Source organism: Chionomys nivalis, chromosome 1, assembly GCF_950005125.1.
Source record: "Chionomys nivalis chromosome 1, mChiNiv1.1, whole genome shotgun sequence".
Lineage (NCBI taxonomy): Eukaryota > Metazoa > Chordata > Mammalia > Rodentia > Cricetidae > Chionomys > Chionomys nivalis.
Window position 1 is genome coordinate 64132484 of NC_080086.1, and position 25903 is coordinate 64158386.

The following is a 25903-nucleotide window of genomic DNA, read 5'->3' on the forward strand; positions in this document are numbered from 1 at the left end:
TACATATGTATTATTTCTTTGTCTATCCTGTCTCTTGATTAGCTGACTGTGAAGAATTCTTAGATTAATAAGAGCAGGAAAAAACATACAGTAAGGTGCTGTTGAAGAAAACAGAAAACAAGGCACACAGCATCTCCTGTTGCTGTGCCTCCCCTGCCCATTTCATCCCCAGTTCTAGGTGTTGAGTGGGGGTACTTGCTAGATTCTTTTTTCAGTATTTTTATAAACTTAGAAAAACATTTAGCCTTGCTACACTTGATGAATTTCCTTCCACCCTTCTTGCCATCCTGCCTTCTGTCCTTTCGTCCTTCCTTCCATTCTTCCTTCCTTTCTTGCTATTTTGATTTGTTTTTCCTTTGTAATATGTGAAAGCCCCTATGAGCGCTGGTTTTCCAGGTGGAATGGCCTTTGCAGTGCTTGTTTATATTTACAGGATGGTCTAATTCAGCAGTGTGGTGAGACAATGAAGGAGACAATTAATGTGAAAACTGTGTGTGGCTATTACACCTCAGCAGGGACCTATGGATTAGACTCTGTAAAGAAAAAGTGAGTCACTTTTCCTTTTCCCATCCCACTTCTGGGAATTTGGTTGTTTTGGAATTTTACAAGAATATAAGAAAGAATTAATGGGGGAAAGAGCAGAATGATAGAATTCGTCACTTTGAAAGCCTGCCTTTCTTCTTGACTGAGCATTAAGTTGCTCTGAGTTGCCCTTGGCCATGACAGGGCTGAAATATGCTCATACAGCTGTGGCCACCACTTAGGGAGTAGGCATCGTAGACTTGATACTAACAAATATGGACAGTTTGACTCTTGAGAATTGCAGAACTCATTTTCAAATTGTATAGAAGGTAACGTCTTACAAGGTTTTTAACTTCTTAATGAGAAATGATACTAATATAAAGGGAATGTCCTGTAATAACTACTGACAAAAGCTATACTAAATTTCAGATCACTGAGGTAGAAACTTTGAGCATGGCCTAGCATGATTAATATCTTTTCTGTGAACTATAAGACGTCGGGGAGTTACGAGTTTCAGATAAAAGAGCTGAGCACACTTTATCCTCAGGTGCCTTGAGTGGCTGCTGAACAACCTGATGACTCACCAGAGTGTGGAGCTTTTCAGAGAACTCAGGTATTTGGATCCATGTAACTTCACAACACTCCCTACAGTGATGCTTGCCATTTGCTCAAGCATTCCAGGTATCTTTGTAAAACACAGAGAATAGTATGAGAACCAGGCCTAGAGCACACACCTTTAATCCTAGCACTTGGAAGGCAGAATCTCTGAGTTAGAGGGCAGCTTGGGTTGCATAATCAAGTTTCAGGACAGCCAGAGCCATATAATAAGACCCCGTCTCAAAAAAAGAAGAGTCAGAACAATGTAATGAAAGGCACCCTGACTATGCACAGACTGAGCAAATGCTGCGCATCTAGCTCTCACCGTAAGTGATAAAATGCTCATGTATTGTTTTAACAATTGCAATAGAAATGTCCCACTCCTCAAGACTGGAAAGACTTCCAGGTGCTACCTCTCTTTTGCAAGCCTGTAGAACTTCAAAGGGGATAGTTTGAAAACCATTTTTATCACAGAACATGATGTTTGAAAAAAATAAATCAAAACATGTTTTAGAGGGTGTTTTTTAAAGATTTATTTTAGTGTAAGTTTGTTTGCCGAGTTTGTCTGTCCAGGAGTCCTTAGAGACCAGAAGAGGTATAGGGTCCGCTAGAACTGAGGTTGTAGATGTTTGTGAACCTCCGTGTGGGTGCTGGGAAGCAGTGAGCCCTCCTAATTACTGAGCCACCTCTCCAGACCCTATTTTAAAATTCTTATGGGACAATAGATGACTCAGAGGCTAGAGGGACTTAAGAAAAAAAGCCGATTGACCTGAATTCTATCCCCAGATCCACAAGGTAACAGGAGAGAACCAGTTCCTAAGACTTATCCTATGATTTCCATGTCATGAACTGTTCTCTCTCTCTCTCTCTCTCTCTCTCTCTCTCTCTCTCTCTCTCTCTCTCTCTCTCTCTCTCTCTCACACACACACACACACACACACACAGAATAGACTTCACTTCAGTGTGTACTGACCCTGATGAAATCACACTCCTAGTTAGCCTGGCCTTTGAAACATACCTACTTACCATTCACCCTTCCTTCTTGATGTCCCTGGAATATTAATGATATGCTATTGAGGGCTGTGAACGATGCTGTTTGGTTGTGCTGTGTTTTTACTGTCACAGCTTTCCTTTATCAGTGAGATTGGAAAATTCGGGATGGAAATGATTTTTTTTTTTTTTTTTGAAGGCTCTGGGGTATAACTGTCATGGGTATAAAGTGTTTTGTTTTGCTTTTTGACTTTTTAGTGGGGAAGGTTGTTTTTGAGACAGGGTCTCATTATAAAGCCCTGGCTGCCCTGGAGCTCATTCTGTAGATCAGGCAAGCCTTGAACTCACAGATCCACCTGGCTCTGCCAGGAATGCTGGAATTAGAGGCATTTTGATAAAAATGGATACAACTAAGGGTCTTTGTGTCGTGTCTTTTGAGGTGGAGAAGAAGCTAGAGACCTCACTGAGCTTTGTCTAAAAGGTGTCACAGAGGAATCGTTGTAAAACCCCCAAAAGCCCTTCTCATTAAAGGAGAGGGAGAGAAAAGGAAATGGAGTGAATGCCAATGACCACATTTGCATTCTAAATTTAAACTACTGTTCCTCCTCATCTTACTCTGAGAGTAGTAAAAATATTGTTTGTTTGTTTGTTTGTTTTTAAAGACAACGTCTCATTGTGTAGCCCTGGTTGTCCTGGAACTCACTATGTTGATCAGGTTAGCCCTTGAACTCAGAGAGATCCTCCTACCTCTGCTGGAATAGGCACGAGCTGCCACGCCTAACTTAAATGTTTTTTTCTGACCAAAAGTTCTTTTTTTTTTTTTTGGTTTTTTGAGACAGGGTTTCTCTGTTGCTTTGGAGCCTGTCCTGGAACTAGTTCTTTGAGGCACAGATGTTAAAGGTTATTTTGAATAGCATGTGGTGGCATGCTGATAATCTTAGCACTGTGAATGCTGAGACAGGAGGATGGCAAGTTTGAGAACAGCCTAGTCTGTATAGAAGTTTCCTGCTTCAGGAAAAGAGAAAAGATTACTTTGAAGATGTAGCTCTTTTAGTGAATTTTCAGTCTGTTTTGGTTTTTATTTTCACATAGAAAGGTGGAGAGGAGGACAAAGGGCTGCTTTTTGGTCAGATTCTGCAGTGCTTTTTCAGTGTCAGTGACTAAACGCAGGGTCTGCAGATCCTTCACAAGCAGTGCCAAAACTAAGAGACTCGTGTGAGGTGGAGTGCTAGCCAAGATGCTCTTGTCTTATGCAGAAGAGATTGCTGTCATTTTTAATTCCATATTTCATTTGACAGAGAAAAAGTTTAGGGCCAATGAGATGGCTCAGCAGGTAACAGCAATTGCTACACAGGCCTCATGACCTGAGCCTGTGGTAGAAAGAGAGAACCAAGTCCTGAAAGTTGTTCTCTGACCTCAGCTTGCACGTCAGGACACGTGTGTGCCTGTACCCACACATATCTCACACTCACACACACACACACACACACATCTTTAAAAGTTCCCCAGAACCCTTCAGCTGTGTGTGAAGACAAGCTTACTCCTGTGTTTTGTCTTTTCCAGTATAAACGTCATGAAACAGCTCATTGGTTCATCTAACTTATTTGTGATGCAAGTGGAGATGGATGTATACACAGCTCTTAAAAAGGTACTCATGTTTGTCTACAGGAATAGTACTTCAGGTGGCACCACAGTGAAAAGCTGGGAACACAAGCTCAGATAGGCAGTGGGACTGCACGTGCTGCTTGGCTTACAGTGGGTTGTGTCTCGGTAATCCATCATCATAAGCTGAAAATACCTAACCTGCTGAGTGCCACAGCTTAACCCCACCCTCCTTGAATGTGCTCAGAATGCTCATTAAGTGTCATGTGACTCCTGTAGTTTGCTCAGTTCTCTCCTGACGTGAAAGCAAGTGATTCTTGTTGCATTTCTCTGTCACCACAGTTGAAAACCCTAAGTCAGTCCGCCAGGCCGTCTCAAACAAGTGACCACGTGCCAAAACTAAGTCTTTATTTGGAGTTAGGGTTCATGACTGTCTTAGTTACTGTTCTATTGCTGTGAAGAAACACCATTACCAAGGCAACTTATAAAATAAAGCGTTGGGGCTTGCTTACAGTTTCAAAGGGTGAGTCCATAATTATCATGGCAGGGAGCATGGCAGCAGGCAAACAGGCATGGTGCTTAGAGAAGTAGCTTAGAGTTTATATCATTATCAGCAAGAGAAAGACAGAGAGAAAGATTGGGCCTTCAGTGGTCTTTTAAAACATCAGAGCCCACCTCCACTGACACACTTTCAAAAAACCACACCCCCTAATCCTTCTCAAACTGCTCCACCAGCTGAGGACCAGGAATTTAAATAAATGAACCTATGGGGACTGTTCTTTCAAACCTCCACAAACCACAATACTTGGTTTTGCTCTTTCTCCTGGAAGCAGGGCCTCATTCTGCATCCCAGTTATTCATGTGTTGTGATTACACGTGTGAGCCCAAGCCCAGCTTTTTTTTTCATCCTTTTGACAGATTTAGGTCTAATATTGTTTCACAATTGAAAAAAATTCAGCCATGACTCTGACTGGGCATCTGTACTCAGAGGCATGCTTGAGGCAGAGGCCACTGCTCTTGCCCCACTGTGCCATCTGTAGTCCGTTGTCCCTCTGCAAAATGTAGTGTGCACTTGGCGTAGTTGTGAAACCTGCAGTGAGAACCTTCCAAGTCACAGCAGTTCTGTGGCCAAGGTGAGACTGCAGTTGCTAGTTTTCTTCAAGGAAACTTAACATTTAGGCTGTTGAAAAATCGGGCGGGGGTGTCACACTTTTATCTGTGACCTGCACTGGCAACCGTTCTGTTGGTATAGCTGCTTTGATGCCAGGAGTGATGGGTGCTCACTCTGCCAACACCATGCTTATAAACACGAAATATACATTTCTTTAGTGGCCTGGAGGGAGACACTCCATGACATTCTGGTTGCAAATTAAGAAATGTAAACTCAGAGAAATTTGGCTATATTCTGCTCGTATATGACAGTTGGAGATTGAAATCCACATTCTTCACTGCCTGCATGCTGTCTCAGCATCAAGGAGTCAGAAGTTCCTCTTCCCATTTCACTTTCTTAATTTCGCAGTCTTATGGGTTTGCATCATATTTAGTGTTATTGATCTGTTAGTGATTAGAATATATTAGTACAGAATTACCGATGTGTTATACATGTTAGAACTGTCGGTGTTTGATTCAGTAAGGTGTGCTTGCGACTATTAGACACACTGAATTTTTATTATTGGAGCTCCTTTTCCTGCCAGTTACTTGAAGCTTTAGTAGTTAGTCTTTCTTGCAGTTCCTTGTGAAATGGAAATTTTAGCCTTTATCTTAGGGTAGAGATGTAGCTCAGTTGGTAGTGTTTGCCTGGCATATAGAAGCCTTGGGTTCAATTCCCAGCACCTCTTAAAGCAGTGGTTCTCAACTTTCCTAATGCTGCAACCCTTTAATAAAGTTTCTTATGTTGTAGTGACCGCCAACCATAACATTATTTCCATTGCCATCATAACTGTTATTTTACTACTGTTATGAATGTAATGTATGTATTTTTGGAGGTAGAAGTTTGCTAGAGGGGTTGTGACACACAAGTTGAGAACTGCTGTCTTAAACAGTATATTAGCTTGTAACCCCAGCACTCCACAGGTTGTTCAAAGTTATCCTCAGATACATATTAATTTTAAGGCCAGCCTGGGCAACATGAAACCTCATCTGAAAAAAAAAGTTGTTGTTTTTTTTTTTTTTTAAAAAAAATGGACAATTTGAAAATATGATCATAAAGTGAAAAAGTCTTATAATTTTCTTATTTTTTTTTTCCCAAATTAGTGGATGTTCCTTCAGCTGGTGCCTTCCTGGAATGGGTCTTTAAAGCAGCTTTTGACAGAAACCGATGTCTGGTTTTCAAAGTGGAAAAAAGGTATATTGAAATTTTTATTAAGGATTTCCCCCCTTTTTTTTCTTTTAGTGATACTTCTTAAAATCAGGCCTTGGCTTTTGCCTACAGACTTGGTTTTAGAGCTGAAAAACAGCTGAGCAGATTCCTGCTTCAGTCTCTTAGTCACAGCAGGAAAGGCTCCTGGCCTGTCACCATATTCTACCCCAGAACTATTGTTCTCCTGTTTGTCACCGGTTCAGCTTGGGAGTTAAACTTGTTTGTTTGGCCACATTAGATTTCCCCTGGTAACCTATGCCCCATCTCTCAGGCAGTGATTCCTTATGGGCCTGTTTCCTGCTTCTGTGCATCACTGACTGAAAGGAGATGCAGAGGTGGTGTGTGACGTGCACTGCTGGGTGTGTGAGCAGCCCTTCCTGGGGCTGGACGCAGCTCAGTAGTTAGAGTGTGTACTGCTCTTGTAGAGGATGTGGGTTCAGTTCCCAGCAGCGGCAGCTCACAGCTGCATGTAGTATCTGTCGCTGGTGTGAGTTAGAAGGATGGATAGCTGTCCCTGGTCATCATGTGAACACCTCACATGTCCTGCTGACTTCCTTGGGAAGGAATATGAGAGAGAGAGAGACAGAGAGAAAGAGAGAGAGAGAGAGAGAGAGAGAGACTGACTCTCATGAGTCACTTCCTCAATTACACCCATCTTTCCATGCTATCCTGTAAAAAAAAAAAAAAAAAACATAGCTGAGGTCTCACCTCAAGGGCCTAATTAGTACCAAAATTAATTTGAGAGATTTTTTCAAAGTTTCACTAAGGTTTTCCACATCTTAGATTTATTTGGTTTTTTTTTTGTTGTTGTTGTTGTTGTTTTCGAGACAGGGTTTCTCTGTAGCTTTGGAGTCTGTCCCGGAACTAGCTCTTATAGATCAGTCTGGCTTCGAACTCCCAGAGATCCCTGCCTCTGCCTCCCGAGTGCTGGGATTAAAGGCGTGCGCCACCACCGCCTGGCCACATCTTAGATTTATAAGAGTCTCTAAAACCTTGGAAGTAGCTTACTTGCATTCTAGCAGACTGTGTGTATGTTTGTTGTTTGTGTGTGTGTGTGTCCATAGAAACATTTAGCAAAACAGCACATTGGACAAGAATGCTGTTTAATTAAAACTTTCTTAATAGACTTTGAAGGGACGACTTTCCTTGAAACTGAGCAGGGAAAACCATTTGCGTCCGTGTTCAGACATTTAAGGCTACAGTACATTATCAGTGATCTGGCTTCTGCAAGGATCATTGAGCAGGATTCTCTGGTACCTTCAGGTAAGAAAGCCTGATGTGTTTGTGATTTGAAATCACGTTTTTCTGATTGTAGCATTTCATACTTGCATAGGAAAGAACAGAAAGAACGCAGGAAGTCATCTTTGATCCCATAAGGTATGTATGTCTTCATGCCCACGGAGATTAGCATGTGAATAGTCTTCCTGTGTCCTTTCATTACAGTGACTAAGAAGCATTTTGCAGTAGAGTGTTTTGTCTGTTTTCTGTACTGAGGATCGGAATCAGGGGTTTATGCTGTAGCTTCAGCCCCAGTTGAAGCATTCGACCCTGGCTTCCACTTCCCAGGCGCTGCCGTTAGAAGCAACCACACACTTGGCTCTGGGTATTTCTCAGGGTGGTTAGCCAGTGCACTGTTTTGGATATTAGCCTGAAAAATTACTTTTGATGTGTTTAAAAATTACAACTGCTTTTTCTATTAGTGCCCCTTAAATTCGCTTCGTTTCTGGTTTTTTTTATTCTGAATTCTTAAACATGGTGAATCAAGTATATCTACTCATTATAATTCAAATTTCTTGAAACAAGTATTTATTTTTATGTCTGTGATATTTGTAACAAGTTGTATTTAGTACTGTTTAAGTACATTAGGGCATTTGTCAAGCGTATTCAAGACCCAGGTTTTGAAGCAAAGTACAGCAGAAAGAGAAAAAGAAAACAGGGTGCCAAGCCTATAGTAGTTTTAGTGTGTACTACACACCAGGTAGAGATATAAATTAGATGCCAAAGCCTTTGACATGTCTTTCCAATTCAACCTTTATTAAGGTTCTCTAAAGATTTGTTCTAATTGTGTAGGTGTTTTGGGTATGTGCATTTGAGTGCAGGTGCAGGCCCTGGATGCTCTAGAGCTGAAGTTACAGGTGGTTGGTTGTGGACTGTCTGATGTGGGCAGGGAACCAAACATGGTCCTCTGGAAGAGCAGCGAGGGCTCTTACAGAGCCATCCAGACCCATCTTTAAGAATTGTTGAGTTTGGAAAGCAGTCTGATATGATTTACATTAGGTATGTCTGGTACAAGAGGATCAGTTTTGTGTCTGAAAGGCAAATTGTATAAACATGAAGTCTGAAGCATTTTATTTGGTATAAAAATTTTTAAGTAGATTTATGGTCAGGGTTTTTTTTTTCTTCCTGATGTAAAATGATATGAGAAAACTTGAAAAAAAATTATTACATCTTATAAATATAAACAAAATTTTCTGTGTGTTCAAAATTTCAATTTAAAAAGAAAAATGTAAGTTAAAATTAAGTATCACACTTTTGTAGGGAGGCAGAAAGTGCCATGTGGCTCATTGGTGCCTGCTCTCAGAAGGAAGCTGAGGACTAGAGATACAGGGCAGGAGCCGAGCTCTGCAGCGCCACACACAGAGCCCTGGGTTCCATCCTCAGCAGGAGGCAGTGTGTCTTAATTTTAGGCCCACTGGTTCATTGTTTCATGAAACTGGGTTTGTCAGAGTCATCTCAGATGTCTTAGCCTGTATCTTCTGTTCCGCCCCCCACTCTCATCCCGGCTTATCTCCATGCCTCTCAAACCCTGTTATTTTTTTTTCTGGAGTCGGGATCAACAGAATCTCAAGATCAACTGTCTCCTCTCCACATTTATTTAGCTGTGCTAAAGAGAACCTTTCTCTCTTCATAGTAACCTAGAGCCAGGAGTTAAAGACCTAGACCCCAGTCCTGCTTGTGACCTGACCCCTATTCCTTCCTCCACATCATGGGATTTGGATGCTTGATTCACCCTCTTCCTTCCCAACCAGTCAGTTTATTTATATGATTCCCACCTTCTCATTATTTGACCTCAGCTCTGGGAGCATTTTTCTTTTTAGGCGCTTACCACCCATGGAAAAGAAATGCATTGAACTTTGTCCATCAGAACTGGTCCGCATGAGAGTTTGGTGTCTCCAGCTGTTAATCTCACCTGCCAGTCACAGCTCATTCCCTTTTCACAGTCCCCTGTCTTTAGCCCTCTTCTCTCTGCTGGCCTGTGGAACCTTTCCTACCTTTCCTCAACTCCTGCCAGTCTTAGATTTCATGTAGATGGTGATAGGTTACACACAGTTGCCCTGTCACTGGGTCAAGTCCAAAACCAGTGAGACCGTCTTTGTTCCACACCATTGCCCTGTCCACTCCTGCTGCAGAGCCCTCCATAACTTGACAGACGGCTTTTCACCGTAATGAAATCTTGTTACAGATAATGTCATAAATGAAGAATCCATTACTAAGTTCCCCAATATAAAACTGAAAATAGCCAGGTGGTGGTGGTGCATGCCTTTAAGCTCAGCACTCAAGAGGCAGAGGCAGGCAGATCTCTGTAAGTTCAAGGCCATTCCTGGTCTAGAGCATGACTTCCAGGACAGCCTCATCAAAACTGTCTCATCAAAAAAAGAAAAAAAAATCCGAAAATGCTCCTAGCAACGATGTCCACAAATGGAATCAATATTGATATGCTGTGCGGATAAATCAGAAGTGGCAGCATAGCCTGTTTTCTCCTCTTTGGAAAGGAGGTCATTCTTAAGTCTGAGAGAAAGTTTGGTGTGGTAAACAGCGAAGAGTCACATTGTTGCTGTGTGCTTATAAAGCGAGCTGCCTGCTTTGTAAATTGCTGTTTTAAATATAAGTTTTACCAACTATTTGTTATTGATGTTTATACTTTAGATTGGCTGTCCTCAGTGTATAAACAGCAGTGGCTGGCTATGCTCCGGGCTGAACAAGACAGTGAAGTGGGGTAAGCATACATCATGTCACTGGTTTTGCAGTGTGGGAGACTGAACCTAGGGCCTGGCACTTGCGAGGCTGAGTGCTCTTACTACAGAGTCCCCAATCCAAAATAAATAGTAAACCTTGCTATCAATTTTCATTATATTTTTACTAGAGCTACTTAGGAACAAAACAGGTAGAAAAAAGTACTGGACGATTTGAGAAAACCTGTAAGCATGAACCATGGAACTCAAGAGACTTGTTCCAGGCAGAGCCCCTACAAACAAAGCTGCAGCCACTTGCTTCACTCAGAATTCTGTCTGACAGTGTCAGCCTGGAGCTGCAGCTGGTGCTGCTCGGCTACTGCTGCTGGCCAGCCGCCACAGGCGTGATTTCACATGAGCATAGACTGTTTAAACGCACCCAGTCATGTACTGTAATGCTATGTAGACTGACCCTTTCGGAAGGCATGCTTTTGATAGTTACATGCAGATGAAGCTTGTTCTCATTTGTGGTATGATGTCAAATTGTGATTAGTAAATAGGTTTTGAAGGTATTTGCATTGAGTGATGTAGAAGGAATAGCGGGCTGCGTTCTGTAGTGGGGAGCTGCGGGCCTCTTCCCACAGCCCGGCTCATGGCTGCCTGGTTAGCTTATGCCCCGAAATAACGACACACAAATTGTATTCATTTAAATACTGCCTGGCCCATTAGTTTCAGCCTCTTATTGGCTAATTCTCACATCTTGATTAACCCATTTCTAATAATCTGTGTAGAACCACGAGGTGGTGGCTTACTGGGAAAGATTCAGCATGTCTGAGCTGGTGGCTGGCTCAATGGCGTTCTGCCTCACTGCCTTTTCTTCCCAGCATTCTGTTCTGTCTATTCCACCCACCTATGTTCTGACCTATCAGGCCAAGCAGTTTCTTTATTAATTAACCAATGAAAGCAACAGATAGACAGATGACCCTCCCCCATCAGAGTAAAGTAAAGCCATCAGGTCATAGCTGTACAAGGAAGGCCTAAGAAAACATTTTATTTTGGTGAGGTTTTTTTCCCCCTCTCTTTTAACCCTTTTTTTATGCACCAAAGAATTTGGCCTACTTGTAAGTTTCTGTCCAAACAGTGAATACATGAAAATATTCTATGAATTCACAAGATTTTGGGTGTTGTTGTTGTTGTTGTTGCTGTTGCTGTTGTTGTTGTTTGAGACAGGGACTCTCAGCTAGGTGGCAGTGGTGGCACACACCTTTTGTCCTAGCACTCAGGAGGCAGAGACAGGCGGATCTTTGAATTTGAGGCCAGCTTGGTCTACACAGTGAGTTCCAGGACAGTCAGAGCTACACAGAGAAACTCTGCCTCAAACTCCCACCTCCCCAAAAAGAGAGGCAGGTAGACAGATAGACAGGGTCTTTTTATGTAGCCCTGGCTGTCCTGGAACTGGACCAGATTGGCTTTGAATTCACAGAGTTACATCTGCCTCTGCCTCTCGAGCGCTGGCATTAAAGGCATGTACCTCCATGCCTAGGCTACAGAATTCTTATTATCTGGGTTTTTAAAATTTCTATTTTATTAATAGTCTCATCTTTTTCCAAGCTCATCTGTAGCATACTTATCAGCACAAAGAGAATAAAATTGCTGACGCAGAAGAAATTAAGAACTAGAAAATGAGTCAGTTATTTAGTGGAAATCAGATCTGATGTGTTGGCATAATGCAGTTCAGTCACACTGTAGCACTGTGGATTTGACTTAAGTTTCGGGTGTTCTTGGTTGAGTCTTTTTCTACTTTGTCCTTCCTCTCTTAGCTAAGGCACAACTTGTGTGTCTCCTTTGCTTGACCCTGAGAATGTATGTGCCACCTGGGGCATAGCTTGGGTCAAATGCCGACATCACTGTAAGATGTCCTAGGCCCTAGCACTGTAGTAAAAGGGGAAGGCATACAACTCTACTGTATGACTGCACAGCCTTGTAGTAAGGAGTAACGGGCTGCGTTCCTGCCGCCCGGCTCCCGTCCGCCTGGCTATCTTATGCCCCTAAATAACAACACACAAACTGTATTCATATAAACACTGTGTGGCCCATTTCTATTAATGTGTGTAGCACCACGAGGTGGTGACTTATCTTGCCTAACCCATATTTAGTAATCTGTGTAGCACCAGTCTTACCGGGAAAGATTCAGCATGTCTGACCTGGCGGCTTGCTTCATTGCATCTGCTCTGGAGAGCAGAGGCATGGCGTCTGCCTCACTTCCTCTTCCTCCCATCATTCTGTTCTGTTTATTCCACCCACCTATGTTCTAACCTATCAGGCCAAGCAGTTTCTTTATTAATTAGCCAATGACCTTCCTCCATCATTTCCCCTTTTTCTGTTTAAACAAAAAAAGGGAAGGCATTAACTTTAACATAGCAAAATTACATATAACAAAGCAGTTATAAAGCAAGAATTACAGTTACAATATTTACACCTAGTTTATCTTTTATCATAACAAAGGAAAACAACTATAACTATCTATCTATTCTTCAACTCCATCAAAGACTCCAGAAGGATATAATATCACCTAAGTAAATGAGAAGTAAGCAACTTACAAAACTCTAGAAATCACAGAGACATCTTGCTGCCTGGACAGTCACCCAAAGTTCCTCTGTACTGTTGGGGCATCCGTCTTTGGCCTTCAGGCCCATAGTTTCCAGCAGACATTTCAGTGAAGCAGGAAATTTCAAAGGCAGTTCAGTCACTATCTGCTGTGTCCTGCAGATTGTCTCACAGACTCTTTCATGAGTCAGGAACCCCGAAAGACCAACTCACCTTTAGGCAAGTTCAGCAGTCCTCTTTCTGAGGGTTCTCTGTGTAGTTTATGCAACAGTCCAGGAAAGAGCAGTTTCTTGCCCAAATGGCTATCAAACTCCATAAGGAGCCTCTTCAATGCCCATCTTCCTCTTGAAGTAGATTGGTGCTGCCAGGAGCAGACATGTCTCATTGTCATGAAAAGCTCTAAGTTATTAAAACATTTAAAAATGCCATATTCTGTAGTCTTTGAAAGATATGAAAAATGCCTATTTAACTGAAACATATCTCTATATATCTAGAAAATCTAACTAACATGACTACAAGCTTGACTATTATTGATAATTATCCATTAACAACCTATATACATTGCATTTTTAAATGAACTACACAATCACAATACCTTAATCAATATCAGAAATACATATACATATAACAAGATTGACCTTAAATTTATATTAATAAAGTCAAATCCATACCAATGCAAATTATTCATATCTCTATCATATCCCCCTTTAAATGTAAAAGAACATTTATAAACAATATTTGGGAACAAGGGCGCAGTTTTTTCTCTCCAAACTGCTTCCTGCTGTATGGGGGCGCTGTTAATCAGGTCTTTCATGGTATAACCTGTGTGCTAGATTCATCTCAGTTGGCAGTTGAGTGAAGTAATTTTTTGAGGGTGTTCACAACAACCCTTCAGGAGGGCATGGTCCATCATACCATATTGGGATAGAAGCAATCCACAGGGTCTCATCCTCTGTGAAAACAAAAGAAGAAACTCCTTTCCAAAGCATCATGTCCTTAGGTCCAAATTTTAAAGTATTTAAAGTAGGTATTTTCAAAATATCTATGTTGGATTAGTTCAGCAGCATTTATAAACAAATATCTTTTAGCATCTGTTGCTCCTTCCTCAGCATTCAAACAATTCAAAGAGAGCATAATAGCATACAGTATCAAAATTCTCTGTGTATTTTCCATCTTTGTGCAGCTTTATTTTAACCTCTATTTCATTTATTTTTACTTTTAACTTTTTGCTTTTTGAGACGGGTTCTCTGTATATCTTTGTCCTGGAATAACTCTGTAGACCAGGCTGTCCTTGAACTCTCAGAGATCCTTCTGTCTCTGCCTCCCAGGCACTGGGATTAAAGGCGTGTGCTACCACACCTTGAAGTCACAGAGGTCAATCTCCCTCTGCCTCCCAAAAAGGTTTGGATTAAAGGTGTGTACTACCACACCCAACTACTTTCTTTCTTCCTTTTTTTTTTTTGTTTTTTACTTTAAGAACTTTAACTTTTAGCCTGCATATATTTTTAATACTGTAAACCCTTTAGATGTTTTCTTTGACTTTGAATCTTTCTTTTACTGTATATGTCTCTTTTTTGACCACATGAGTCTTTAATTTAGCAAGCAATATCAGTAGGACTAAAGCTGTGGCTTTGGTGGCTGGATCTTTTCCAGCCTCATGGCAGAGGTACCGGCTGTAGCCATTTTTATTGTCACAACTCTTATGGTGTTTCAAGGTCCCTGCCAGCAAGCAAGCTGCAGCACTGCACTCAGAAACCACACTCAAACACTCTGTAGTCGGATCGCCTGCCTGAAAGAGTCAGAATTTGCCCTGGCAGGACAGACCGGAATGCCAGCATTTGAAAACAGCACAACTTTTTTCCTGCTATGGCTGAAAATAAACAAGCATTCAGTCTGCTTTTATCAACACCATTTAAGTGTCTCGTAGCCAGGACCTCTTAAGAGCTGCAGGTTTTGCAGCTAAAGCTGAGTCAGGAAGCCTCTCCTAGATGAGAGCGCTTGCTTGCCTCTAGCAAGCAGAACAGACCCAAGAAATTGCTGCTACCAAGAAAACATGCTTTATTCTTTCCCAAGCCTTCTCAGGCTTTCTGTGGATGCAGTTATCCACGTTGGGCAGCCATTCTGTAGTGGGGAGCTGCGGGCTACATTCCTGCCGCCCGGCTCCTGGCTGCCTGGCTAGCTTATGCCCCAAAATAACAACACACAAATGGTATTCATATAAACACTGCTTGGCCCATTAGCTCCAGCCTCCCACTGGCCAACTCTCACATCCTTATCAACCCACCTCCATTAATGTGTGTAGCACCACGAAGTGGTGATCCACCAGGAAGATTCTAGCGTACGTCCATCTTGGGCTGGAGCTTCATCGTGTCTGCCCTGGAGAGGAGAGGCATGGCATCTGCCTCACTTCCTCTTCCTCCCAGCATTCTGTTCTGTTTACTCCACCCACCTATGTTCTAACCTATCAGGCCAGGCAGTTTCTTTATTAACCAATGACCTTCCTCCATCACAGCCCGTTCTTGCCGCTGAGTGCCTGGTCCAGCTTCAGGGCTCCCAAAATGTGAGGACTTTGTCTTAGGACCTAGTAAAGCTTCCTTCCAGGATCTTCTCCCAGACTGAAGAGGATTATCGTTCTAAAATGGAAATGCAGTGTGCAACTTGTGCCTGAAGGCAAACACAGACATCTGATGATGTTGAGCTATTCCTCTGGTTGTTGAGGCTTGACAATGAAAACATCTGACTCACCATGCTGGGCTTGAATAGTCACAGAACACATGTCTGAGAACTCAGGCAGGAGAGACTCATAAGCACAGCCTGTGGGAGCCTTCAGCAGCCCGTCCCAGAAGCCTCTGTCATCTCACACTTACCTTACACCAACTGACCAAATCCTATGTCTGTTTGACACTGTAAATAAAGAAGGAGTAATAGACTGTTCTGTTGTAATCCTCCCCTGCAGCACATTCTACCAAACTCCAACAGGTCCTGTGATGACCCACCCTCCCCTTGAGTTTTATGTAGCCTTGGGGTCCTAGAACTCTCTCTGTAGACCAGGCTGGCCTCAAACTCACAGAGATCTGCCTGCCTCTGCCTCCTGAGTACTGGAATTAAAGGCGTGCACCACCATGACCCAACAATTTCTGTTCTTTTTAAACTCAAGTTTTTTTTTAATTACTAGTTGCCTGTTTTCCACGAAGGCTCTTTGCTCTTGTATCATTTCAGACCTCAGGAAATCAATAAAGAAGAGCTTGAGGGAAACAGCATGAGGTGTGGCAGGAAACTTGCCAAAGATGGTGAAGTAAGTGTGGCTGTGGTCTGTATGATCTCAGCTTGCTGAGATTCTCTTACGCGCTTTGCTTTACTTTCAGGTGTTTGCAGTTTTTCCTAATATGATATTTAAAAGTGGGCTTGCTGTGGCGAGCCTCAAAAGTAAATAAATACATGTTCTTTTAAAGTAGTTTCAGCATAAGGAAGCAGATGTCTGATGCTCCTGTTTACTAGTATGTCATGGCTTGAGAAGACCATATTTGATCTTGTCTGTACTTTGGTGTCCTGAACAAGGGTTCCAACCACCGTGCTCAGTAGTTACTCAATCTTGCTTGAAACCATCGAACTTGAATTTAGAGTCCAGAAGAGAAGGTTGAGAAGGTTCCTCTGCAGTACAGAGTTGAGAACCGAGAACCACCTTTGCTCCTTATATGGAGCTTGCAGATGTGGGAATGAAAGAAGGAATGTTTACCCGCTGTCTCTGGAGAGCCTGTCTCTGTTGTTCTAAAACCTGCCTGTGCTCCAGTCAATTGATTATGCAGCCTAGCTGTCCCCACTTCTACCCTCAGATTCCAGTCTAGTTTTCCCTGGTCCTTTTCCTCCAAATTTATCTGCACTTTCACCTTTCAGAGGTTATTTCATGCTTGCCTGCAGGGTGCAGCATGACACAGCAGGGGTTCTTCACTCCTCGTCATGTGCTTCATCCCTCATGAACTGCTGCTCCTCAAAGGAGACGCATCGGGAGCATGGTCATCTGCTCGTTGTCCTGTCAGTATCACTCTGTGTCCCCAGTGATCCTATGTTCTACCCTCCCAAGGCACTCCCTCCCACTGATGACATCACCTTCAGACTCTCCATTTCAAGTGTCCCCCACAACTCCCACTTCTCCTTTCTCTTCCTAGCTCTGTTTTGGACTTGAACATTGTTTACCCCTTGAGATGTACAGCTTGTCGTCTCCTTCCTCCCCTCCCTTCTTTACTGACTTGTATTTTGTCTCACCTTAAGCCCTTCCCTTGTTTCTATCCATTCTCTTCTCCTTTTCCCCATTTGATACTGGGAGACTCATCTCAGCAAGTCCCAGTTCCCAGACTCTGAATGAGTACCATGTTAGGCTGAAATTCTCTTAGAGATCTGTCTTAGTTAGGGTTTCTATTGCTGGATAAACTCTGTGACTAAAAGCAACTTGGGGAGGAAAGGATTTATTATTATTGTTGTAGATGATAGTCCCATCACTGAAAGACGTTGGATAGAAACCTGGAGACAGGAACTGATGCAGAAGCTGTCGAGGAGTGCTGTTTACTGTCTTGTTCATCATGGCCTGCTCAACCTACTGTCTTATATCATCCAAGATCACCAGCCCAGGGTGGCACTACCCACATCAATTGTTAATCAAGAAAATGCCCTACAGGCCACTTCGGTGTGGACATTTTCTCAATTGAGGTTCCTTCTCAAGTGACTCTGACTTGTGTCAAGTTGATGTAAAACTAACCAGAACAAGGCCAGAGACAAGCACCCTTCCCAGGGGGTTTTCCTTGGTAGTAACCATGGGCATCACCCAGGTCTGTGGGGCTGTATGGTAGGCCACCTGCCTTTCTCCAGTGACTATTTCCTCCCTGTCTGAAGTGACTCTGCCCTCTCACCTCATCTGATGCTTCCACGGTGCCTTGCCTTTCGCTGTGGCAGGGTCTGTGTACCTTCCGTCCAGCAGTCTGCCAACCTTGACCTGCTGCTGTCTTGAGCTGTCTGTCCTGTCCTTGTCCACCCTCTGATTCCATCTTTTTCTTTTTGTTTTTGTTTTTCAAGACAGGGTTACTCTTTGTAGTACTGGCTGTCCTGGAACTCACTCTGTAGACCAGGGTGTCCTCAAACTCAGAGATCTGCCTGCCTCTGCCTCTCAAGTGCTGGGATTAAAGGTGTGCACCATGCCCATTGATTATATCTGTTTTAACACTGAGAAACCTGCAGTTCTTACCTCCCTCTGCTGCACCATCCACACTACTCTTTCGACTTGTAACTGTGGTCACTTCGGACTGCTCCTTGCTGCACAGTATTTCTTCTGACTCCCCTCCAGCCATTCTCACTACAGCAGTGTTGATATTGATCCATGTTCAAGTGGAGTTCTATTCCTGTTGCTCTTGGCAACAGTGACCTTTTTCACTTATTCCCTGTCTCTTTCCACTTGACTCCCATGACAAATGTTCAGACAGTTGTCTTCCTACATCACTGACTGATCCTCCTAAAGTCTACTAGATTCTTCTCTTCCTTAGCAATATCACTGGAACTGAGATTTGGTTCTTAGTCCCATATGCTCTTGTTTATTCCCTTGGCATTACAGCCTGACTGCAGAAGTGGCCCTTGACTCCCACTGGGCATCTTTCTCAGATACCTAGAGCATCTCAGATGGAGGGAGCATCCCTCGCTTTTCCCCAGGATTCCTTACCTGGAGATAGTGCCTCTCTCTGTTCATCTGTCATATATGCTCCAAACTGCATGTATACAGATGCCTAATTCTTTCCTTTTACTTGTGGTGTCCGTGAGAAATTCCTCAAGGGTAAATCGTTCAAATGCATTTCATCTCCTCTGCATTAACACTCAGCCCAGGTCACAGTCTCTCCTGCCTGGGCTACTGGACGATCTTCCCACTACATCATACGAATACAATATTCCAGTTTACAGATTCCTCCCAATTTCACTCTTATTTTTTTGTATCCTGTCTCCCACACAACAGCCAAAGTAATCTGAAAATGTAAGGTAGATCATACTGCTTTCTTTCCTAGAATATTCTCTTAGCCTCCCACACTCTCCCTTATCAGAGACTAGACTGCCCCTTTGGGCATCTGACTGCCCCTGAACCCATCTCCAGTTCCTGTCCCTGCCTGCCCTGGCCTAGCCATGCAGCCCTTTTCACTGTCTCACTGAGAGGTCCAGCATGTTTTCACCAGCAGAACTTCCCTCCCCAACCAGATCCCTAGTCTGCTCCTTGACCCAGCCTCTTCCCCAAAGCTCCTTGGACTCCTCCTCACATTGTTCCCCAGGCTCCCTAGTTGTGAATCCCTTCTCTCTGTCACTCTCCTGACCTCTTCTTTCATCCCACATATCCCATCCTCTGTCTACCATGTAAGCACTCAGGAGTACGATATAAATTCTACTGGGGCAGTAACTTACTGACTGCGGTGCCTCCACTCCCTGGAGTTGAGGCTGGTGTATAACAGATGCTCAGTACATATCAGTGAATACTGAGTTACTGTGTAATCCAGGGTGTGCCTGCCTTACTTCCCTCTCTGATTAACTGGTAGCTGTGGAGGTGGTATCTGGAGTGGTTTTCATGTGTCTGGTGGTTGACTGGAGCATTTTAGAGAGCTTCTGAGTCTAGTATCTTCCACTACAGATGCCAGGCACCCAAGCCATCCTTACTCAGAACTGCAGTGGGAGGCCTGATTCCCTGGGATGGGACTGCAGTGTGAAGGGGAATCTAGGCACAGAGGGTGTCGAGTCCAGGGCTGATGTTTTGACAGAGCCATATAGGGAGGCACTGACAGAAGTGCTTTCCCTTGCAGACACTTGGAATGAAAGAAACACAAAACAAAACAAAAGACACTTGAACTTTTAATTTGTGACTTTCTCATGTGATGATCTGAAATGAATACTTTGTATCCCTTAGTACTGCTGGCGGTGGACAGGTTTTAATTTCGGCTTTGACCTCCTTGTGACATACACCAATCGGTACATCATTTTCAAACGGAATACACTGAATCAGCCATGCAGTGGATCTGTCAGCTTACAGCCTCGAAGGAGCATAGCATTTAGGTAGGATGACACCCCCACTTCCTACGCCAGCAGAAGGGTAAGAAATGAAATGAAACCTTGATCACCAGTTTTGGACTTGGTAAGACACAGTATATGGGAAAGCACCGGGAGCTGAGAAAACTCCCATTTCTTTGAATGTTTCTCAGTAAACAAGAATAGAAGGTCTTGATTGCCAGGATTAGCAGCCAGAGCAGGAATGACGGACCACTTGATTCTGATCTTGGAACCGTCAGCATGTTATAGTCCTATCAAATAAAAATGTGCAAACTAGCATAAGACAGGTGTTCTGCCAGGCATGCTGTGTCCAACGCTGCCTGAAAGCTAAGTGACAATCACTTCTTGGAGGTGGTGCTATGGACGGGCAGGAGCAAGTAGCTGACTGATGCTGTTTGCAAAAAATCAACTCAAAGGGGCCAAACATAATGGTATGATGTCTTTAAACCTGGCACTTGGGAGACAGGGGCAGGCAGATGTTTGTGAGTCTGAGACCAGACTTGTTTACATGTGTGAATTTATGTAATGAGACCCTGTCTCTAAAACAGAACTTCTAAGAGATTATGCAAGATCTAAAGTTGTTGACATAGTTGGGAGATGATACAGGGCAAAGGCTTGATGACATTTGATTTGGACTAGACTTCTTTTGTTGGGGGCATTTCTCTGTAGCTTTAGAGCCTGTCCTAGAACTCATTCTATAGACCAGGCTGGCCTGGAACTCACAGAGATTCACCTGCCTCAGCCTCCCAAGTGCTGAGATTAAAGGTGTGCACCACCCCTTCCTGGCCTGGTATAGTCTTCTTTGATGTGATGCCAAAAGCACAGGCTCAAGAAGCATATGTGTCAGTGAGTACCAGTGAGCAGGCCGCTGCAGAAGGGGAGAGGACCTCTGCAAGCAGACCGGATCCCTGATGGGATTAGCATTCAGTACACAGCAGACCAAAAACTACGACTGAAAACTGCTAGGTGTGGGAGAGGTTTGTAGTTCTAGCTTAGTATGAGACTGATCACACAGTCCCAGCTCCATGGGTAGTTCTCTTACCCAGGACCCAGATCCAGTTCACAACCATCGGTAACTCCAGTTCCAGGGGGACTAGCACCCTCTGTTGGCACCAGGCATGTACTCAGTGCACATATATACAAGCAGGCACCAAAAACCCATACACAAAAAATATGTTTTTATGATTAAAAACATACAGATTAAAAGTGGCCAAGGCAGTCATGGAGCTTGCACAAGTCTCTGGATTTAGTCCTGCAGATCCAGCAAACAAAGCACCAAAGAACTTGCCTAAAATTTCTCCAAAAGGCTGGAAAGATGGCTCATTCAGTACAGTGCTTGCCAGGCAAGCATGGAGGCCTCCTGTTCAGCCTACTTAGCCAAATAGGTAAGCCCAAAGGTCTAGAGGAAGGCACCCCCTATTGATATCAAGCCTCTATGTATACACATATACATACATCCCCACAAACACACACACACAAATTCTCCAAAGAATATATATAAATGTCAGGTGAACAAAAAGATGCTTAATATCGCTAGTCATTTGGAAAGTGAAATAAAAACTACAATAAAATGCTGTTTCACATCCAAAACAATAACAAACATGGACAAGGCTGTAGAATAACCAGATTCTTGTCCTCTGCTGATAACCTTGTACAAAATGCTGCTGCTGCAGCATGCACAATAAGACCCTTTGCAGAAAATAAACACGTTCTTTACAGTCCACCAGCTCCCCTTCGGGACGTTCCAAAAGAGTCAGGAGCAAGGGCTTAAAGGGTGGAAGCAGCCTGTGTGCGGCTTGACAGATAACAGGGTAAACATGTGATAATGTACACACAGCAGAACATGAGCCATCCTTCGAAAGGAGAGTCCAGCAAAGACCCTGTGAAGTGAGTTAAGTGTGTCACAAAAGGACAGCCATCCTGATTCCACTCATGCCTAGAATTGAAAAGTTTATAGGGACAGAAAGTAGGCTGGTGAGCACCAGTTCTGGAGAAGAGATTTGAAGAGTTACTGTTGAATGGGGATGGTGTCAGCTGGGAAGGCGGAAATGCTCTGAAGGTGGATGTGGGATGCCTTTGTAAAGAAGTCAAATAGCTTCATGTGCTATGTCTCGTCACAGTGACGAAAGGGCACTTCAGAGTTGTTTTTATATAATAATTAGAACAACACAGGTTAGAAATCTGACTGGAGCTAATGTAACATTTTGAAAAGACTTGAAAATCCTTTATAAAGGACTCATCTTGTGTTGAGCACACTCCTGTAATCCCATCACTCAGGAGGTGGAAGCAGGAAGGTCATGGTTGAAGGCCAGCCTGAGCTACATAATGAGACCTGTTCCTAAAAACCAAAGGTTGGAGCTGTAGCTGTGGTAGCATGTTTGCCTAGCCCTAGGCCTGGACTCAGTCTGCAGCCCTGCCAAAAATAAGACTTTCAGGAAATATAGAAGGAGAATAAAATAGAGTGAGGAAGGATTTGTTTATATTTGTCTTCACTTTAAACATTGATTTTTTTTTTTTTAAATTCTAGATTGCGATTGGCTTCTTTTGACAGTAGTGGAAAACTCATATGCAGTCGAGCAACTGGCTACCAAATACTGACACTTGAAAAAGATCAGGTATGTGTGCTTGTGTGCTTGCCACTTTACTGCATCATATGTGTGCTTGGAGTCTTTGAAGCTCTTAAAACTGACATTAAATGACAATATTTTGATGTGAAATATTGTTAATTTTTTTTCAAAGTAAAGGTGAAAATATCCTGGTCACCTCTGCAGAGCTCGGTCAACTCCAGCTCTCTAGATCTGGGGTCCTCTGCAGAGCTCAGTCGACTCCAGCACTCTAGATAAACCCAAAATGCTGTACTAAAATCTGAAGTGTTTTGAACACCACAGGGAGCATTCCATCATGAAACAATATTTTCAATAAACGATGCATAAAATTATATTGAGTCCGTATATATGTATGTATGTATGAAATACAAATGAATCTGTGTAGACTTAAGATGTTCTAAAATCTGATTCTCTGATCTCTATGTACCCTTCGAAACTGGATGAGAGCACAGAAACAAAAAGATCACCTGGCCAGGTGATGGTGGTGCACACCTTTAATCCCAGCACTTGGGTGGCAGAGGCAGATAGATCTTTTTGTGTTCGAGGCCAGCCTTAGAAGTCTATAAATCAAATTTTGGGAACAGCCAGAGCTGTTATACAGAGAAACCCTGTCTCAAAAAACAAAACAAACAAACAAGAAGTCATCTGAGGGGAAGAGTTGGCAGTAAGGAAATGATGACTTTGGCATCCTCTTCACAAAGCCCTGCACCTGGATGTTTATTCCCACTCTCACGGCAGGTGTCCTGAGGATGCCTGACCACCCTCTAGTGCTCCTGGGTAGGAAGAGGATAGACATCCATAATATTCTCCATATTCTCTGCAGTCATTTTTCATGTCATATATCCAAATGCTTGTATAAGTTTTGAAATGTTAGGATGAGAAAGTAAACTGTTTTCAGAAACAAAAATAAAAGTGCTAAATAGTGAGGAAGTTTGTTTCCTTTAGAAGCCTACCACACTGAAAATGGGGTCCTGTTTCAGAAAGGACTTAGAGCCCTTGTTTCCTCAGCTAGAGGGGCCAGCCTGAGGGACCGTGGAGAATCAATACTGCGCCCTCACGTGCCTTAGGAACCTCTCACACAGTCCCACTGTGCACTTCTGCTGCTGCTGCAGCTCATAGCAGAGGGCGTGGCTTATGTGAGAGAGGCCCTGAGCACTACTGCTACTGTGGATCCATGGAAGAAGTAGATGCAGGCATGGCAAATAGGCTGTGGGAATGTCCTTTTCAACAGATATGGAACGAGGGCCCTCAAATCCCTGTCTTCCTACACTAAAGTTCCCTGTTGGCCCTGGGACTAAATGAGCATTGTCTGTCTTTACTGTCTGTCTAGAACTTGATAACAAACAGCCACAGCTCAAAGCAGCCAGAAAGCTAAAAGGCTCCAGGCCAAGTTAATCATACCTACCCATTTTATTTGCCCAGTGCTTTTGCTCCTACTGCATGCGGAGTCCTATTCCTGTGGTGGAGGAAATCCACATGAGTGTGTGTTGGTGTAGCCTAGTAGAAGAAGCATTCTGGTATGATCCCAGAGCACTGTGTGATGTTGAGGGAGAGTAGATGTGACAGCTGACAATTCAGAAGAAGCCCTGACCCATGCTTCAGGTGGAAGGTGTGATGACTGACAGCTCAGGGAAAACTTGTACTGAAAATGTGAGCGTAAGATGCCTCAGAGAGTGAGGTAGGAGGCAAGAGAACTGCTGGTCGCTTTAGAACTGAAAGGAAGTGGAGAGAGTTCAGTACAGGTAGATAGAGCTGGTGTGATGGACTGCAGGCGAAGCCTTTTAGTTGGTTACTTGTGTGCTTTCCCTGTGTTACAGGTGTTAGCACTAGAAAAAAATAGAAAATACAATAATTTAGATCACTCATCTTAACTGTGTAAAAGTTGTCTTAACGTTTTTACTACAAGAAATACATATACATACACATACATTTTTCTATTATTTATTTGTGTGTTTCTTTGTTTTAGCCCAGACTGGCTCTAATTGGACATTCTCCTGCCTCAGTCTTCTGACTACCTGTATTACAAGTATGTGCCACTACTCCTGGCAGCACATGCATATCCTAGTGGCCAAATTGCAGCCCTCTGAGCAGCAGAGGAGCATGCATCCGGTGGAGTAATGCATTCATTCTGCTCTCTTACATGATGTGGAAAGTGAATTTGGGGCTGGAGAGGTGACTTGGTGGTTCAGAGTTCCTGCTGCTCTTGCGGAGGACATGGGTCCAGTTCCCAGCACCTATGTTTGACACCTCACAACTGTCTGTAACTCTAGGTCCAGGGATCAGGGTTCTATTCTGACTCCTGAGGGCACAGTCAGGCACACACAAACATAGGAAATAGATAAGTCTTTATAGGGAGGGAGGGAGGAAGGGAGAAATGGAGGGAGGGAGGGAGGGAGGGAGGGAGGGAGGGAGGGAGGAAGGAAGGAAGGAAGGAAGGAAGGATTGAATTGTGTTGGCCTCAATTTTAATTTGTTTGATTACCAGTATCATTGGATTTTTGTTTGCTCTTGACTTCCTGTGTAAACTGGTGAATCAGAGGACATGTACCCAAGTTTCATTATAAAACTGTTTGTGTCACTGTCCCGCTAAGCCCCGACCTGAGTATGTGTTATGATCAAAGACTGCTGTGTCAGATAGGAGCTAAATAAAAGAATAAATAACCTGGGAGACATCAGGAACAGGGTGGGAGATGAAGGCCGTGAGCAGAAGCATAGGACAGATGCCTTGGAAAGAAAGAGTTGCAGCTGCTGCTCTCCTGAAGGCTCCAGTGGAGGTTAGAGGGGCATGGGTTTAAACACGGGGTGAGGTAGCACCCTGCACATACATCAGACTGTGGGCTCCTTTGTCTGGAAGCAGGCCCTGCTGTAGAAAGAACCTGTTGTGTGTGCTGCTGCCATGCAAGGCCAGAGTAGACCCGGCAGGACCCCTCACCATGCTGTTTCAGTGGAGTCTACAGGGTGGAGTTTAAAAAGTTGAGGATGCTGGAAGCCATCTTGTGCGGTAGGAATTGGAGACCAGGGATTAATGTAGCTTACCCAAAGATTGATGTGTCCTTTTGGCGTCAATCAATGTCCACATCGGCTTCCTCTTTTCCCTGGAGTTAGCCCTTTGACCTACCTGAGGCCAGTTTTAACTGCACTCAGACCCCTGACATCATGTTTTTATCAGGACTTTTATTTATTTATTTATTTATTTATTTATTTATTTATTTATTTATTTATTTGAGATTTCTGCCTCCTCCCCGCCACCGCCTCCCATTTCCCTCCCCCTCCCCCCCCATCAAGTCCCCCTCCCTCATCCGCCCTAAGAGCAATCAGGGTTCCCTGCCCTGTGGGAAGTCCAAGGACCACCCACCTCCATCCAGGTCTAGTAAGGTGAGCATCCAAACTGCCTAGGCTCCCACAAAGCCAGTACGTGCAGTAGGATCAAAACCCAGTGCCATTGTTCTTGAGCTCTCAGTAGTCCTCATTGTCCGCTATGTTCAGCGAGTCCGGTTTTATCCCATGCTTTTTCAGACCCAGGCCAGCTGGCCTTGGTGAGTTCCCGATAGATCATCCCCATTGTCTCAGTGTGTGGGTGCACCCCTTGCAGTCCTGAGTTCC

General features: G+C 43.5%; 1 protein-coding gene across 1 annotated transcript in view; it reads left to right on the plus strand.

The window, feature by feature from the left end:
• Positions 1–25903, plus strand: part of Gmcl1 (germ cell-less 1, spermatogenesis associated) — a 48425-nt gene that overhangs the window by 16025 nt on the left and 6497 nt on the right. The window contains exons 5-13 of the mRNA XM_057786381.1: positions 434–546; positions 1070–1135; positions 3673–3757; positions 5965–6055; positions 7196–7333; positions 9998–10067; positions 15850–15925; positions 19556–19701; positions 22223–22310. Coding sequence (XP_057642364.1) covers positions 434–546; positions 1070–1135; positions 3673–3757; positions 5965–6055; positions 7196–7333; positions 9998–10067; positions 15850–15925; positions 19556–19701; positions 22223–22310 — 873 coding nt within the window. The remainder of the gene's footprint in view (positions 1–433; positions 547–1069; positions 1136–3672; positions 3758–5964; positions 6056–7195; positions 7334–9997; positions 10068–15849; positions 15926–19555; positions 19702–22222; positions 22311–25903) is intronic.